We start from the raw sequence: 16,733 nt of genomic DNA on the forward strand, positions 1-16,733 counted from the left end.
TGTCACTAACAGCTCCCCCATGTTCCTTCCATCTTTAGAGGCATCCTTTACTCACCCTCCCGAGCCTTCCCTGCCCAGCACAAGCTCCCACGCACACAGTCTTTCTGCACGGCCAGGGAAGGGCCTTCCTCACCACCAGCACTTTAGCCAAGAAGAAACGGGCCCGGAAGGTTTGCGTCAGGAAAACAGTACATCCTTGCACAGCAACGCGGGGTTACAAAACCCACATGGCTGCTCAAGACCTTGTTATCATCATAAGATCTCTGACAGAGATCGACCGCGCTGCCGAGGGAGCCCACTCCTCCCCATTAAGGAGAGTTTTCCAACATCCAGTGCAAGTCCTCCATACTACTATTAAAACATCTGACTTTTTTAGTTACGCTCTAAAGACACAAAGAACTCTCAGGTATCTCTCTAATCCAGAGACAAGGAGGAGAAGATTTGCAATTGCAACTCTCCAACTCTCCTGCTGCTCTCAGGATTCTCTCCGACTGGTCCCCAGCATCCCCGGAGCTCCCAGAGCGGGACACAACACCTACGAGAGCTGACGGCTTCACCACTGCCGAGATGTACGTGCCTCCATTTCTAAGAGCATAAAATGGACAAAAGTCAGCTACGATCACCATGTACTTTCCTGAAAGAAGTCATGCACCTACAGCAAAATGAAAACAGACGGCAGATGAACTAGAGTCCATTTACTGCACATCAAAAAGGAATTAACGCTTCCATTTAGAGTATTAAGGCTACATCCTGAAACGCCAGTAGCATCAGTTTCCTTGTTTCCCAAAACAAAAATAATTTTCCATTTTTTTAAGGGATTTTACACAGCAGTATTTTGAAATTCACTTGCCCAGTAAAGATTTCCTCTTAGCCCCATTCTAATTACCTTCCAGAGTTTAAGAAATAAATATAACCACCTAATCTTTATAACCAGTAATACCGTGTAAAGCAATTATAATAAAGGAGTTTTTCTCTGGCATACAAAACAAAAGCTCCCGTTACTGAACTACAGATAAGAGGCCCTGCCAGGCCCGTAAGGTGAGAAGCAGCTTCTCTAGGTAGTTTTGATTCACAACAGCAAGGGACAATAACCGTTAATGCTTTTAATAAGGTGACTTGCTCTTCTGCAAAATGGCAGGTGCCACTTCAAAGTTATTTCAAAAGTTTTTTTGCATTCCTGTGGGTATTCGGTTATGAAAATGCCATGAAAGAACGCTCCTCCCCAGAAGTCTACAAACAGCAGAGGAGCGCGATCAAAACAAAGAAAAGCTAAAGATATACTTTTATGTTACAATTTCCTTATCGACATAAATAGCTTAAACTGCTCGCTCAAACTACCGCCTCCCCCCCGCCACGCCGATTCGACGGCACGCAGCTGCGCTGGAACGAGCTATGCGGAAAGACCGGCACAACACACCTCTGAACGCCCTCTGGTTTTTAACCCAGCTGAGTTCAGACGCCCCTTTCGCAGCACCGCCACGCAAATAACCCCATCGCCGGCGCCCGCGCAGCAACGGGCAAACGTGTCCGTGGGTCACTGACGCCGGACCTACCGAGGAACGGAGGGACGACTGCAAATCTCAGGGAAATATAGAGATTAAGGTGTCTTGAGGTTGTCCAGCGTCTCCCCTTGATATCGCTCGGCCCCAGCTAATGCTCGTCCTAGGATTACTATAAAGCTGCCTAGGCAGATATATTTGTCTTCTGGAAAGCTCACCTCAGGTAATTTTTCAAGGAAAAAATTGAAAGAAAGTTATAGACTCATCGTACAGAAAAAAACACTCGGAAAGAAACAGAGAAACCAGCAAACTATAGGAAAGAGGAACAGGACTACAAGGGCAGCGCATGGCGAGCGATGACACCGCCAAAAAACAAACTTGCCCCCAGCACAAACCACACGCCCAGAGCTTTTACCACACGCTGAATTCGCGGTCGTCAACAGCCCGATTTTTTTTTTTTTTTTTTTTTTTTTAAACACAGAGACTCCAGGGGCGCGGTTTAACTGAACCCCGTATTAAAACCCTGGCAGGCTGAGCCGGGACTTGCCCGCACACGAAGACTCACGGTTTGCGGTGTAAACATGGACGCGGGGCGGCTCTGAGGGAGCGAGGCCCTGGGGAGCCCCACACCGAGGAGGCTCCGCGCCGCACCCGGCTCCCCCCCGGCCGCGGAGCGGCCGGGGGGGAGCCGGGTGCGACGCGGAGCCGGGCGAGGCCTCGGCCCACAAAGGCCGGCGGCGGTCTCAGGCCTCGCCCCCGGGGAACGGAAGGAACCGTGAGGGACCGTTCAACCGCCGTTCCCGCCGCTTTCCACACCCCCCCCCCCCCCCCCATCCCGCCTCACCTTCTTGTAGTGCTTCCCCAACCAGACGCGGACCGAGTCGAGCTGCGAGACGGTCTCCGGGCTCTCCCAGAACTTCCCCGTCGGGCCGCCGTCTTTCCGTCGCGCCACCGATAAAGCCGCCAAAGCGGGACCTCCGCTCACCGCCACGGTAGCCGCCGCGCCGCCGGTTCCCGTTCCCCCGCCCGCCGTTACCGCCGCTGCCATTGTTAACCTCGCCGAGCGCCGCCACCGCGGCCCTGCGCCTCCCACCCGCCTCACGCCGCGCATGCGTCGAGCGACGGACGCCCCGCCCCTTCGGGCATGCTCGGTAACACCCGCTCCGCCGACCCCGCCGCCGCCGCGCCGCGGCCCGGTGCGCCCCGCCTACCCCACCCCCGGTGCGGCCCCTCCCCCGCGGCGGCACCGGTTTCGCGCGCCGCCGCCCTCAGCGCCCGCGCCCCGCCGCCCCTCCCCCACGCGCCGCCGCCGCCATCTTGGCGCATGCGCGAGCGGCCCTGTTCCCCCCACCCACCCACCCCGCGCGTGCGCCGAGGCGGCCCGCAGCTGGCCCCGCCCCCCTCCCCGCGCCTCGCGCCGGCCCCTCAGCGCGGGGTCGCCTCAGGCGCTGCCGCCGGGGAACCGGGATGGGGAGAGCTCCTGGGGTGCTCCGGACCCCAAAACCACCATCGGTGCCCTCGGTACCGGCTGGGGAGGGCTCCCGGCGTGCTCCGGGCCCAAATACACCGTCAGTGCCCTCGGTACCGGCTGGGAAGGGCTCCCGGCGTGCTCCGGGCCCCAAAAAATGCTGTCGGTGCCCTCGGTACCAGCTGGGGAGAGCTCCTGGGGTGCTCCGGACCCCAAATACACCGTCAGTGCCCTCGGTACCGGCTGGGGAGGGCTCCCGGTGTGCTCCGGGCCCAAATACACCGTCAGTGCCCCTGATAATGCCTGAGGTGAGCTCCTGGTGTGCTTTGGCCCCAAAAAACCACCATCAGTGCCCGTGATACCGGCTGGGAAGGGCTGGCGGGGTGCTCTGGTCCCGAAAAACACCATGAGTGCCTTGATACCAGCTGAGACGGGCTCCCGGGGTGCTCCGGCCCCCCAAAAACGCCATCGGTGCCCTTGCCACCGGCTGAGGCAGGATGCTCGGGCGTCCTGGAGCTCTCGCCCCCCGGCCGTCACAGCGGCCCCGTCCCTCCACGGCCAGCCTGCCTCGCGGTGACTTTTCAAACCCCTCTGCTGCACGGGCGGTGTGTTGATGAGTTCGGGTGTTTCTTTAACTTTGTTTAAACGTGTCCTCTCGTGCTCGTGCGGCTCTTGTCGCGCTGCTCCACGGTTCGGCCTCCGCTGCCCTCGCGCAGGACCGGGCCGAGGTAGGCAGGTTCCTCCTGGCAGCTCTGGGCTGTGCAGGCTGCAGATCTGCTCTGACCCGTAACTCCTTTTTAATCAGCCACACGCTACGCCGATGGAGGGGAGCTGGACACGTAGGGTGGAAAACCAATTTTTTCTGTCCAATGAATCCTGGCACTCTGCTTGCATGAGGTGGCGACAGGCTGAATTTGTGATAGCACCTTTTTGTCAACAGATTTCCTCTTACATAGGAACTAGCTGTTTTTTCCTGCTGTGGAAAGCGGCACAGTAGAGACAGCAGGCAGTGAAGCATCAGACCTTCATGCAGGATGGAAGGACAGCTCATCCCCCGGTACGGCTGCAAGGATGTGTGACCACGCTTTTTTTCCCTTCTGTATTTCTGAAGACAGCTGACCCCTTGCTATCGGACAGACAACCCTCGCATTCCTAAGTGGAAATGAAGTGAGCGAACACCTCGCAGGCTGCAGACACCAGCCCAGGCTGTTTGTTCTCTCATCGGACGCCACAGGATGCGGTGGAGCGCCAGTATCGGTGCCAGGGAAACCATCCTCGGCTGCATCCATGCATCGTTCCTACAGTCACTAAAGCTTTACGCAGAAGAGGAGGCGTGGCACCTAATGAGTAATGTTTTGGGGAAAAAAAAGGTGGAAGACAGGGAAATGGAGCCTCAGCTTTCAAGGTCTGAAGAAAGACATCACTACACAACGATAAGTACTGAAAAGGACAAGATGTCTCATGAAAAGAAGGCGGAGAGTGCTAAGCGTACAGGAGGCTCAGCTGTAATCCCCTATCGCACCTCAGCCAGAAAGGGCAGCTCTTCCAACTGTCTCTTGATCGCGTATTTATCCAAAACAACAGTGAAAATATCAGCATTGGGAGCAATCCTTTAGCTGGGTTCTGGGGAAATCTGTCAGTCCGAGCCCCTCGAACTACAGCTTGCTGTGGGACAGGTTCATAACACAGCCGGCAGGAACGCGTGTGCATGCAGCTCCAGGTGTCTGGGTTGCAGCACAGGAGCAGAAATTCCTGAAGTCACAGTGGCAGCCGTGCCCCTCGCATCCCGGAATCCCGCTGAGGAAGCGTAAAAAGAAGGGAGAGGAGGAGGAATTGAAGAGAGGAGGCAGGCAGGAGCAGGAGGGGAATGAAGGAGGAGGCCGTACCTCAGCCAACGCTACACGCGCCGATGCTGTGTAAAAGCTCCCGGAAGACAACAAAATGAGCGCAGATGCCGATTGTCACGGCTCTGGAGACTAAGGAAAGCGTTTGTGTTTCGGTTACGGCAGAGATGATGATCTTGGTCTGTCTCCCGTGTAACCACAGCTTTCTGCTGCTAGGGCTAACTCTGGGGTGGAATGGACTCTGATCCATCTGGATGGAAAGGGAAAAAATACGAAATCAAAAATTTCGGCTGGTGGGAACTGAGAGACCGTTGATCTGCCACGTAAGAGCCGTGCGATTTCAAGGACGCAGGGAGCGCTGCTCTGGCCCTGCACCTAGACACCTCACGTCATCTGCCCTTTCTTCCCCAATGGAGAGCCCCCTTACCCTAACCTGAGGTGTCTTTTGAGACTTGCGCCTCCGATTTAGATGATTTGGCACTCTCAGAGGGAGGAAGATCTGGCTTTAGCCCGGTTTCCTAAAGAAACAAGACTTAGTCGTACCCCATGTGTTCCCACACCTTGCGAGTTTTGGACCTGCTGGCCCCCTTCAGTCAGGCGTGACACACAACACAAATGCCGATTCCCTGGACAAGCGGTTTGTGCTCCAGGAGCGCATCCATCCCAGCCAGACACCGGGGCCCTCCAGGAGCGCCGTTAATGCCAGGAGCGGCGGAACATTTGGCCGCACAAAGAGAGAGGAAGACCATCGCGCTTCGAGGCTAGCTGACGGCTGCCAAGGATGCGATAAGCCTGGTTTAGGACGCAGCTGAGCGTGAGGGGAGGCAAAGGGAGAGCCTAGAACACAAGCAGATGATTTGTGAGCTGCAATGCTGCAGGATGCAGATGGCAGCCGAGGAGGAGAAGAGGTACAGGGCACAGAGATTATACAGACTGGGGCAGGGCTCATTATGGCTTCAAAAATCAAGTGGTATAAAACATAATGAGCAAATCTGCACCAAGTCTTCCCTGCTGGGTACATTCAGAAGTTTCATCTTCTCATAATCACATCTAGTCCAATGTAATGACTCATTATGAAGCAATTCTCCCCAAATTTCCTCTTTTAAAAACATTTCGCTTTGACCGAGTCTCTACTAATGTTTTATTTGTAAATCCAACCATTCAAAATACAAAAATTCAAAGGCAAAAAAATCTGTATGTAATTACAAAATACAACAAATTTTAGTAAAGAAAATTGAGTACATTTCCATGATTTGCTCCTATATTCAACTCCAGAAAAGTAAGAGTGATGAAGCTGGGGGCTTCTCCCATTTTCTTCATACTTTTCAAACCAACCTGAAGCAGCAGCAAAGCCCTTGGTCCACACAACCGGTAACAGAAACCTGCACCCAGGTGTGGCAGTGCTCCACTTCACTCTGCAGCTTCCCATTGGCTTTTTGAACTCTCCATAACTTCACTCCACCGGTACCCGGTTTTGGCACAAGCTACATCAGTTACTTCCAGCTGCCAGGCTGCGGTTACGGGTTTGCAGGCTGCAGGCAGCACGACCGAGCACCACTACAGCGGTTTACTTTACGGAACGTTAACTAGGCAACACTTGGGCATTTTACTGCCACTTCAAACGTTATCAACTATAGAGACAAAAAGCTCTTCATCAAAATCACAATCTCCATATAAAAACATCCCTGGCCTTACGACAGGCTGCAAGCGTTCCCCCTGCCCCTGAACACTCCACCCCAGGAATAAATACTTGCAAGAAAGGACACTTCCAGAGATAGGGAGAATGATAAAAACAACCAAAACAGCCAGAAATCTAAACTTCAGAGACCATTTTGAAAGGCAGCAAAGCGAGTATATCCTATAATGAACCGGTAATAGGAACTTTATTTCGCTCTGGAATGTGAAAAAACCCCACAACAAAACCATCCTTTGCTCAAGGTAAGCATTCAAGCAAGACGTTTTAGTCTAGCTGGAACGCACTGGTCCTGGTCACCTTAATACGGGTTCAGTTCTTTGCAGCAGTGTTAGTTTCGATACTTTCTGGTGGGACATTTACCAGATTGAGCAGGTTTGAAGCTCATTCCCTGCCCTGCTCACCTTGAGCCAGCCGGCAGCCGGAGGTCCCTCTTACAGAACGCACAGTTTTCTCAGCTGCGTGGCTTGTTGTTAAAATCCCCGAGGCAACGTCTTCACTCCGAGGAGAGAAGGCAATTCAGAAAAGAAACAAAAAGTCAGAGAACTCTATCAATTTGGTTACAGCAAGGCTATTGCAAGGCACGTGTGTGTTATGAAACAGAGCTGCAGCTTCTGTGAAGGAAGCCGAGACAAAACTTCAATTATGCAGGGCCAGGGGAGCCTGATTTTCATGCACTTGGGCGGTAATTTTTCAAAGCCGCATTTCAGAGTACATACCACGCAGCTTCCTCCTTCCCTCTTCCTCGCCAGCTCTTTGGTTCATACCAAATTCACAACAAGACTTCCTCAGACCTCTGTGGCATTTGGAAATTGATCTGGGAGCGAGCGAGCAAGCACCACCCTGAAGCCCGCTTCTGGCCACGAAGGACCTGGTGGCCACCTGGTAGGCACTTTTGTAAAGATCGAGACTGAACAATGCTGTTTTCTTTCTATGTTGGAATTAATTTTACTCAAATCTCCTTTCTTCTGCCTGTAGCAGCACCCCACCTCCCCATGACAAGGCAGTTCAGCCTTGTTTTTCAGAGCTGACCAGAAACTGGTCTGTTTGAAAAGCGCTGACCCTTGGAGGTCCGGCGCCGTAGCTCCGTCAGGCGCCTGAACCCCTCCTCGTCTGCAAATCTCCTCTGCTGCTGCTGCCACGAGGTCTGACACACAGCAGTGCCACGCACTGCTTGTGCCCCACTGCCTTTTGACACCGCAGCACGCGTAGCTAGCGCTTCATACACACCACAGGTCGGGTTTATCATTGTTGACAAGCTTTCCTGGGTTGCAGCGCTGGACCGTGAACTCCTCTACGCTTTTATTGCCATCTGTTCGCAGGTGCCTATCCTAAAATCGCATCCCCGTGAAGGCGGGGATGACTGTGCCGAAAGAGGAAGGCCTGATGCCCTGCATATTGCCAGAGAGCCAGGGCTGAAAGTCAGCCTGGTCACAGCCACCTTCGCCTGAGCGCTGGAGAAGACCTTGGCATGCAGAATCGGAAAGCAGAAACATGCGAGGCTCCCAAGGCTGTACGTTCTGCGGAGCGAAAGGGAGAGAAGGGAGAAGTTGCCGAAATTAAAAACCCGGAATCAAGTACTCAAAGAACTCTGCGATACCATCTCCTCCCTGCCCACGCCAATCTGCTGAAAGACCAGCAGATTCCATTTGGGAAGCTAGCTCTAAGTTTGCCAGGGTGCCCAAGCAAAGCCAAGCTTTAAGAGCAATGAACGCCGCGCGCTATTCACAGCGTTGCCAGGAGCACCAGGTCAGCTTTCCGCTGGTATCAAGACTCCTGCCTCGCCATCGCCGCTGCCACGCCTTGTTTTTCATGGTCTCTTTCTCTGAAAAGGCTTCCAGAGCAAACGTTGTGCGCTTGAGCCCAAACCAAGGACAGAGCCGGTATGAAGTGCAAGACTGGGCTTCTAAGACTCGGTGAGACCATCCCTAAGGACGAGGGGAAGTTCAGTTCCGCTGGTAGTTTCAGAGTTTAATCCTTAACAAAGTTTAACTCCTTCTGCCAGAAAGGATCCCGTGATGTCTGCAACTGCCTGAAACTATTCACTGTCCTGTAGGTGACTCAGTCCCGCCCACCAGGAGTAATCTCAAACTCTGGGTCAATAATGGTTTGGAATTATTTAAACGATGACATAAAGAAGAATAATTTATCCCACTCTGAATCCTTTAGCCAGCCCCAGTCTCAGCGGACACACAAGCTGAGCTATCTTTTGAGCAGTGCAAAGCTCATGCAGCTTTCGGAAAATGCACTTTATATACCAGTAAAATTGCTTTAGAAAAGAACAGGCAAGCTGAAGCCAGCCAACATTCGTTACAGCGTAACCTCACCCGTATTGCATCATCGAGCATTTCCAGTGAAGATCCGGCATCTTCACTGCAAGACAGCACCGTTCTGGTCCTCCTGTGGACAGAGAGGGGCGGCGAACCGTTGCAAGCCCCAGGGCCATGCAAGCCAGTAGCAGGGGGCCCGTCCAGGTCATTAAGGCAATTAAATCCCGTAACTGGAGACGCTGGCTGAGGCTGCCCAGCCCACCGGGCCCCGGCTTTGCTGGAGGACCTAAAGCAAAGTAGTATGTGGGACACAGTCAGTTACGTATAGCAAGAAACCCCAATAAAAATAAGATCACTGTACAGTGGAAAACGTAAGCTTTATCCCCTCTATACAATGAGATGAGATTATATTGCCCGATTAGTGCTTTCACTAATTAGTCCTTTCTCTCCTATCATCTCTTCAAAGAGCATCTCATGGCTTCTTGGGCAATCGCTGTCCAGTTCACTCGTCCTGCGCATGAAGAGAACAACTCAGCATTAAGAGAGAGTAAAGCCTTGCGAAAAGAAGTAAGGCACAACAGAAAACCACACCAACTACTAGAGACCAACCTGCTGCAGCTGACGCTACCTGGAGGCACCCCAACATTCTCCCCCGCCATGACTACGCTATTTTGGCCTTTTTCCAGCCCCATGGCTGACTAACGATAGGACCTGTCCGTCCCTCTCCCCACTCCGCTGCTCAACCACTTGTGAAAACATCGGATGATTTCAGCTCTGACAGAGACAGGGATCTCAACAATAGGAAACTCTCAAAATATAATGAAAGCAGAAATAGGCCTACTGCTGCCCTGCTGACGGAAAGGCGGAGGATTCAACTTCTAGCCGTGCAAACAGAACGTCTGTACTTCTGGATGCGGAACAGATTGTTTTCAATTCATTTGCTGCATCTCCTTACCTTTTTTACCTGTTGCCTGGACAAAGAATAGTCTCTGTAACAGAAAGTTCTGTCAAATTTATTAAGTAAGCCAGAGGAAAACCGCTTGGAAGAAGCGTGAAGCACTGCAGTTAACACAAAGCTCTCAAGACAAGAGCCTGAGCTGAGTACGAGGCTAGTTTTTAACAGGACTGTGACGTGCTGTGTTACTGTTCTGCTGATTAGGCCCTATTTTAATCAATGTTTTCCTTCTGTTATGCAATAGACTTATATTATATGAGCAGTGACAGGCACAAAAGGATTTCTTCATTTAAAAGGAACTTCCTGAATCCAGATCTCTGTACAATTTAAAACAAAGAACAAGCAAAGCCACCTTCTTCTGTGTCTGCCAGCAAGACCAGTACCTGCTTCCTCGCTTATGGGAAGTAGCCACTGCCCAGGAATCCCAGCGGGCTCATTCAAGATCTCCGTATCTGGAGCGACGACTCGAGTACATCTCATCAGAAGTATCCTCCAACTGGGAAGAGAAGTTTTGTCTGAACACGTAGAGCATGAAATCTTGCCTGCGGGCCAAGCCTGCTGTTCTAGAAATCCAGGGAAGCCATATCTAACCCAGTCAAACGGTCTGGGAACCAGCACACACACTTCGTATCACTACCTCATTTTCATGCTTTTCACTACGTACTGAATTGGGAACTTGTTCGCCAGCCTGAATTGTCGAGAGACAGATGCCGGCTGTTGTATGCACCACATAAACAGCTACCGGGGCATTAAATCCCGCACAATGAAAGGGTTTGTTCTGCCTGCAGCTAGCGGCGGTGACCCACAGCTGACTTTCCTGACAGCTGATGTACCACCGCAAGCCTCGTCTCTGCTGGCCGGTCACTGGCTTCAGACGCAACTGCAAGCAGCAGAACTGAACAGCATTTCACACAGCGACTCTGCTTACTGGGCTGGCAGAATTTAATAAGTGGTAAAGACTGACTCTGGAGCTACTGACGCGCCGTTTGCACGTGCTCAGAATGGCTGCAGACGCTTGAGACAAACTGACAAAACTGTTTTCTTACCTCGGAGTCCGCTTGACTGAAAGGCTGCAGTTCCTCGAGCTCTACTATCCTCCAGCTGCAAGGGGCAACACAAGCTAGAGGTCACTTCAAGGAAAAACATGTTTGGTACTAACATTTAAATCCAAACAATACTAATGACTGTCTTTTCACGAAATACTTTTTTTAATCCATTAGGAATCATTTCCTTCTGTCATTTCATCAAGAGGAGCAGCGGTCATTCTGCCCAACTAAAGGCGTTTCCTCCCGCCGCCCACAGGAGAGAGGATCCCTCCGGCCTGCTCTGTGGATACCTTGGTACTACGATCTCTTTGTCCTGAGGCTGCTCCACTCGAGTGGCAGCCGCCATTGACACGGGGATCGCAATGTCGTAGCAACATTCCACTTTTCTTCTTTTTGAGGGCTGCTGGAACACAGAATGAGGAGAAAACCCCACACAGCAAGTTAGCATTGGCACAAAAGCATGTTGGAATACACCGTGGCATGCAGCTTCTCCGTAACAGTAAATGCAGTGGGTTCTTTCCCCTGTCACCGGCATTGAGTGATATTTTGGTCACGTCGTACAGCCTCTGTGGTCCGGTTTACTCCTATATGGAGCAGGATAATACTTACCTACCTTTCACTTAACTCTGTATATATTTAGGTCACCCGTGTCAGAAAAAAAAAAATAATTTAAACAGGCAAAGGAAAAGGCTATTATGATGACTCAAGAAGTAAAAACCTGTCATTTCAGGAGACTAAAGGAGCTGCACTTGTTTTGCCTTACAAAATAAGGGCTGAAAAGGAAAAAGTAAAACAAGCAAACCCAGGGAAGAACACAGCCTCAGGGCGGAGGATAGTGCTGTTGAGAGAACAAACGGGAACGTCACAGCACTTGGGCTGGAAGTCCGAGTATTTCCAAATGGAGGAGTGAGGCTCTGGAGCAACGTCCTAGGAACAGCAGGATGAAGAGACCCCTAAATAGTTTTGAGACGCATTTTGGTTGGTTTATAGAGGTCCGTATACTGTGGCTCCCTGCAGAGCTGGGGCTTAGACCGGCAATCCAGAATGGAAACGTCCCCTTTACTTGTAAGCCAAAAAGTCCCCAAGATGCTACAGTTCTCGTGTTCCTTTCTCAAACAAACATCCTTTTGTTCCTAGGTAGAGGGGCCAACCACAAATTGAAGTTCTCTGTGGCCACAAGGTTAGCCATGGTTTATTGCTGATGTAATATTATTTAAAAGCCTTAATAGGCATAGGACTACTCGGAAGCATCCTTAAAAAATCAGATTAGGAAGCAGAGACTGTACCTGGAAGAAGAGCTTACGAAAGAAGCAGCCAACTCAGAGTTGGGCTGTTAAATCTTCTGTGCAGAGAGGGAGAAGAGCACTTGCAAAGGAAGCACAAACAACATGGGAGCCATGAAACCAGGAAAGGAGTAGCTGATGCAAGTGAAACGGGTGTAACAGGGACTGCAGGCTCCGGAGGAGCTCGCTGCCCCCTTCTACAAGGGTCAGAATCGTTTAGTCTGGTGAAGACCCACAAGAACTGTGTCGATCTCCATGAGATGGACCTGAAGCCCAGAACAGTCAAACCTAGAAAAAGCTACTCGAGAGCCTCAGCTCTGGGGAATTTCTGTCAGTGAGACCTAACACGCAACGCAGGGAAGGGAACAGTGGCAAGGATAGCCAGTCTGAGCCCCTGTCCTTCAAGGTCTCCTTTGCTCAGCATACCTGGAGAGCCAGGAGGTACTCAATGCCTTCCTACAGGAGCGGGTGTTGCGGGATGTATTTTTTAATCCTCCCCTACTTCTAGAAAAACAAGCAAACGTTGAAGATCATCTCTTTGCTGATATTCCTGCTTCACAGGGGGGAGTCAATAGCAATTAAATCTCTACTGTTAATTTGTAGCCAAATAAAACTGTAACATTACCTGTATATAACTATTTGCTTAAAAAAAAAAAAAAGGAATCGGTGGTAGCGTCAGTACGAAATTTGAAGCCCCCCAGCCTGGCTGGGGAAGCAGCGCAGCAGGCACCTGGCCAGCCCAGCACTGCCCGAGGAAGAGGGAAGGAGTAGCGTTACTGTTTAACACCAACATCCGAACTGCGTTTCCCAGCAGTCCATCAGCAGTAACAACCCAGACCCATCCGAATTCCCAGCAGTCTGCAGCCCCAACGACGCTGGGTAAGAGAGGTACCCCCCAGCTCCTCTCCAAGGCTACTCCTTTGCGGATTCATTGGCCACAGCTTTTGTCTCAACTCACCGTTGCCGAGCTGCCGGTGAAGGGGCTTTGCCTGGAAGGAGGGGATGTTCCTTCAGGCTGCCTTCTCCCTTCAAACAACGAACCTGTTAATAAAACGTGAAGAGAAAAACCAAGGCAAAGTCAGGCTGGCTCAGGATGGGTCGGCGACGTTGCTGCCCCCGTAATTTCACCAAGCCTGCCCTGGGGAACACGGGGCGGAACAAACATCGGTATTAGAGAGCAGGCGTAAACCAGAAGCCTCAAGTGACGTGTCGGTGCTCTGCAGCACCGAAGGGGCTAGCCCGAAAACGTTACTTTTGGTGGGCATTCCCAAAATACAGTGGAAGGTGAAGGTGTTACAGCCATCAAGAACCACACTCCTCAGTCCAAAATGCAGCCATTTAAAAAAGCTTCCTTCACTGTAGAACTGGTCAGCCTGCTCCTATTTTGAACAATCACTCCGATGACAAACCACACTGATTTTGTACTCAATGTACTCTTCTCCCTGAAGTCCTAGATAACCTCAGCCTGACAGGCTGTTTCTACATCAGTTACCTTTTTATTCTTTCTCCCATTTTGACTGGCTTATTCCATGCCAAATACCACAAATGGAGCAGTCTTCCAAACCTCTTGTGCCAAATTACTCCACTATTCAAATCCTTCCTAGAGATCTAGCTCTGTGAGGCTCTTGGAGAGTTAAAAAATATCTGAAAAATCATCCTGCATTACTGCATCGTCCATTAAAACACTCTTCACAGTAGGTGTCTACACACACTCCCACCCCCCATACGTGCTGCCCAGAAATAACAGGTTTTGTGTAGTCTTGTGGCTAAATATTTGAAAAAAGGAAGGAGGTCTAGAAAGATAAATCAGTTAAAAGTCAAACAGCTGCTGACCAGTTGATAGACTCTATCCTGGTGTGGTGTTCAAGCATCCACACATTTAGTCAACACTAACCACCTGCTTGTTCTACCCTCGTTACATCCCGAGCTGATTACTGGAAGGAGGATCTCTCTCCAGAACACTTCTCTTAGAAAACAACATCCATTCCCATTCCAAGCTCAGTAACCTCAGCTCAGACTGATCAAACATCCTTAAATCAAGTTGTAGCTCAGATCGTTAGGGCCAAACCCACACAACCCGAGGCTGCTGATGTACTCTCAGCATGGAAGGTGTCTCGCTTTTTGGGTTTTTTTCCCTGTTTGCTTAGTGTTGTTTGTGTGGGGTTTTTTTTTGTTTGTTTGTTTTTTAAATACCATCTGGTTTGTTCACGATAGTTTGCATCAGCAACCACAGAACATAAAAAATATTCCAGATGCAGCAACTGTGTCCCCTAAGAATGTCACGGATATGGCCAGCTTGCAGTCCGCACATTATGTTACTTTCAAAAAATGATCTGGCATAAAAACATGCCTTCTTTTAAAAGAAAGGCAAATGGAACACCAACCCTGGTTTACTTTAACACCAGGATGTGTTTTAGCTGGGTTTCCCTCTTCCTGTCTTGAAACTGGTTTGAGTCTTCTGTCACCTATCTTAAACTACTGTAGACCATTAAAAAAAAAATCATCAACTCTGATGGGCTGAGGAAAAAAAGTTAGGCTTTCCACAGCAGCAAGAGCAGCGTGCAACTGGAACAGCAATTGCCATCACAGCAGAAAACCACTAGAATTCTGCCAGGCAAATACTGATCTACTGATTTCAAATACAGCCTCATAAAAGCTTCTTTTTGGGTTGCTTGTTCCCTTGAAAGGAATACAGAGAATGGCAAGATTTATTTATTTTTAATAACTTGGCTGAGGCCAGTATTTCTGTGTCCCTCCAAGGGGGTCAGAATTTCTGTAGTTTGCAAGATGCTGGGCTCAGTCACTTAAGCATTAATACAGAACAGAGTTCAAATTACCTTCTGCTGGAAGAAAGGGAGCGACTTTCTCCACTCTACCTTGACTGGTTGCCCTCAGGTACTGGTTAAAAGCCCACATGTAGCTTTTTAACTTCATCTCAAACTCCATTTTGTTTAACTTACGGGAGGCAAGCAGGAGCGAAGAGCGTAGCTTTGGGAACGCGCTGTGAGTTGGATCTTGTTTCTTTCCAAAACGGGCCATCTTCAGAGTCTGGAGTTCACGGCTCAGTAGCCTATGCAATCCCTCCTCTCTTAACAAGGTTTCAAACTGCAAGTGGAGAGGGTTGCCTGAAAGCAGAAAAACCAAGGTATTTTGGTAGGCACGGATTTTCCTCTTTCCATAAACACAGCGCTGCATAGGCATCGTCAGCAATTCACGCCTGTCGGTACCTCAGCATGAAGTGACACAGCGAACTTAAAGCGTGGCTGATGGCAGGCGCTCTCGCCCCGCGCACGCTGTGACGGAGCGAACAGGACGAGAGCGGCCCCGGCACAGCAGCCTCTGCCCTGGCCCTCTGCTAGCCGCAGTCCGGCAGCCAGAACCTGGCACCTTGCCCGTAAGCTTCCTCACCCTAACGCTACGCTAACCTGAATCCGAGCCAGCTACGTATTCCTTAGCACTTGTTTGCATCGTTATTTAACGAGCAGAAGTAAGCTTATACTTTTTTTTAATGATAAAAATATTTTTGGAGAGATGTTCTCGTCGTTGCACAGTAGAAAAAGTCTTTTCCTCACTGACCCTTCACCTACTCCTTAGCACGCATCCTCGCTCTTGCATGGTTAAAGGCGCTAGCAGTGCTGCAGCCGCTATCATCCTCCGGTTCTCTGAACAGAAACTAAACGTTAGGATTCTACAGAGCACAGTTCGTAAGCAACCTAGGCGGCCACAGGTGTTCAAATACCGAGCGCTTGGACTCCAACAGGGATTTCAGGCTCAAAATGGGTGCTAGAGGTCTGCCAACAACCGCCACACAGCCTGTCAAGATCGGCGTTAGAGTTTGAGTCTTCAAGCAGCCCTCCAGGGCAGGGGTGCGAGGGGAACTCACAACGGTTGTTCTGCAAGCCTCCAGGACTGGAAGGTTCCTCGCAGCAGACAGAGAGCTGATCCTAAAGAAGCGATCCAAGCTTACATTAAACTAGAGGTGGCCTGCGTCTGAGGCAGTTGCCGAGACACAACGTGGTTTCCCAGGCTCAGAATCTCCACAGACTGAAGATGTGTCTCTGGTTACTGTGCAGAACATCACCAGACATTTGTCATTATCCTCTAGAAACACACTTACAACTCCGCTAGCGTATTTGTAACCTCCTTGGATGCAAGGAGGAAGAGCAAAGAGGGCGGTGGCGCAGTAAGGGATCCGCTTTCACTTTACAAGATGTGATCTACTCACCACGAGATAAAGAGAGCATACTTCTCCGGGTGGAAGCCGGAGCCCAGGAGGGCTGTGCGCTCCTCCGGCGACATGGCGTCAGGGTCTAGCGCCTGGAGAGCGGCTTTGCAGCTGCACAGGATGCAGGAGCTGGGCCATTCGCAGCTGCACTTCACAGTCAGAGGTTTCAGCGGCTGGCAGAAGAAAGGAGATCCAACATTTAAAAAAAGGGAAACGTGTTTCAGATTTAAGTAAAACTGAAGTTCAGATCCAGTATCCCCAGTCTGCTTTCTACAGGTACAGTAGTTTCTGTTCACCTAAAAGCAAGGCCAGGCAAGTTTTGAAAAAAACAGGGGAAAAACCTCAAAGCCAAAACCATAACCAAGCAGCAGATTTGCAGGGTGAATAAAGTCAAGAGGCAGGATCCACATTAAAAGCGTCAAGTACCACCACAGGCTGTTTCTCCTTCTG

At 50.6% G+C, this 16,733-nt stretch overlaps 2 protein-coding genes across 5 annotated transcripts in view; both read right to left on the reverse strand.

The window, feature by feature from the left end:
• SMARCC1 (SWI/SNF related BAF chromatin remodeling complex subunit C1) overlaps positions 1–2,626 on the reverse strand; it is a 93,116-nt gene extending 90,490 nt beyond the window's left edge. For 2 of the 4 annotated variants that reach the window (XR_015698934.1, XM_087732808.1), the window contains exon 1: positions 2,344–2,626. Coding sequence is in view for 2 of the 4 variants with exons in the window: in XM_087732808.1 (XP_087588934.1) it covers positions 2,344–2,610 (267 nt within the window). In the remaining 2 variants the exon portion in view is untranslated. Of the gene's footprint in view, positions 1–1,553; positions 2,095–2,343 lie in introns of those variants that run through there. The other 2 variants (XM_087732799.1, XM_087732821.1) reach the window with 2 other exon arrangements.
• Positions 2,627–3,274: 648 nt separating this feature from the next.
• Positions 3,275–16,733, reverse strand: part of LOC148057712 (KAT8 regulatory NSL complex subunit 1-like) — a 39,431-nt gene continuing 25,972 nt past the window's right edge. The window contains exons 6-11 of the mRNA XM_087752518.1: positions 16,284–16,456; positions 15,019–15,183; positions 13,017–13,099; positions 10,776–11,175; positions 8,832–10,225; positions 3,275–8,024 (exon numbers count right to left, since the gene is read on the reverse strand). Of these exons, the coding sequence (XP_087608644.1) occupies positions 15,159–15,183; positions 16,284–16,456 (198 nt within the window). The 3' untranslated portion in view covers positions 3,275–8,024; positions 8,832–10,225; positions 10,776–11,175; positions 13,017–13,099; positions 15,019–15,158. The remainder of the gene's footprint in view (positions 8,025–8,831; positions 10,226–10,775; positions 11,176–13,016; positions 13,100–15,018; positions 15,184–16,283; positions 16,457–16,733) is intronic.

The sequence above is a fragment of the Nipponia nippon genome, unplaced genomic scaffold (assembly GCF_047370975.1).
Source record: "Nipponia nippon isolate SJK-2023a ecotype South Korea unplaced genomic scaffold, ASM4737097v1 scaffold_1, whole genome shotgun sequence".
Lineage (NCBI taxonomy): Eukaryota > Metazoa > Chordata > Aves > Pelecaniformes > Threskiornithidae > Nipponia > Nipponia nippon.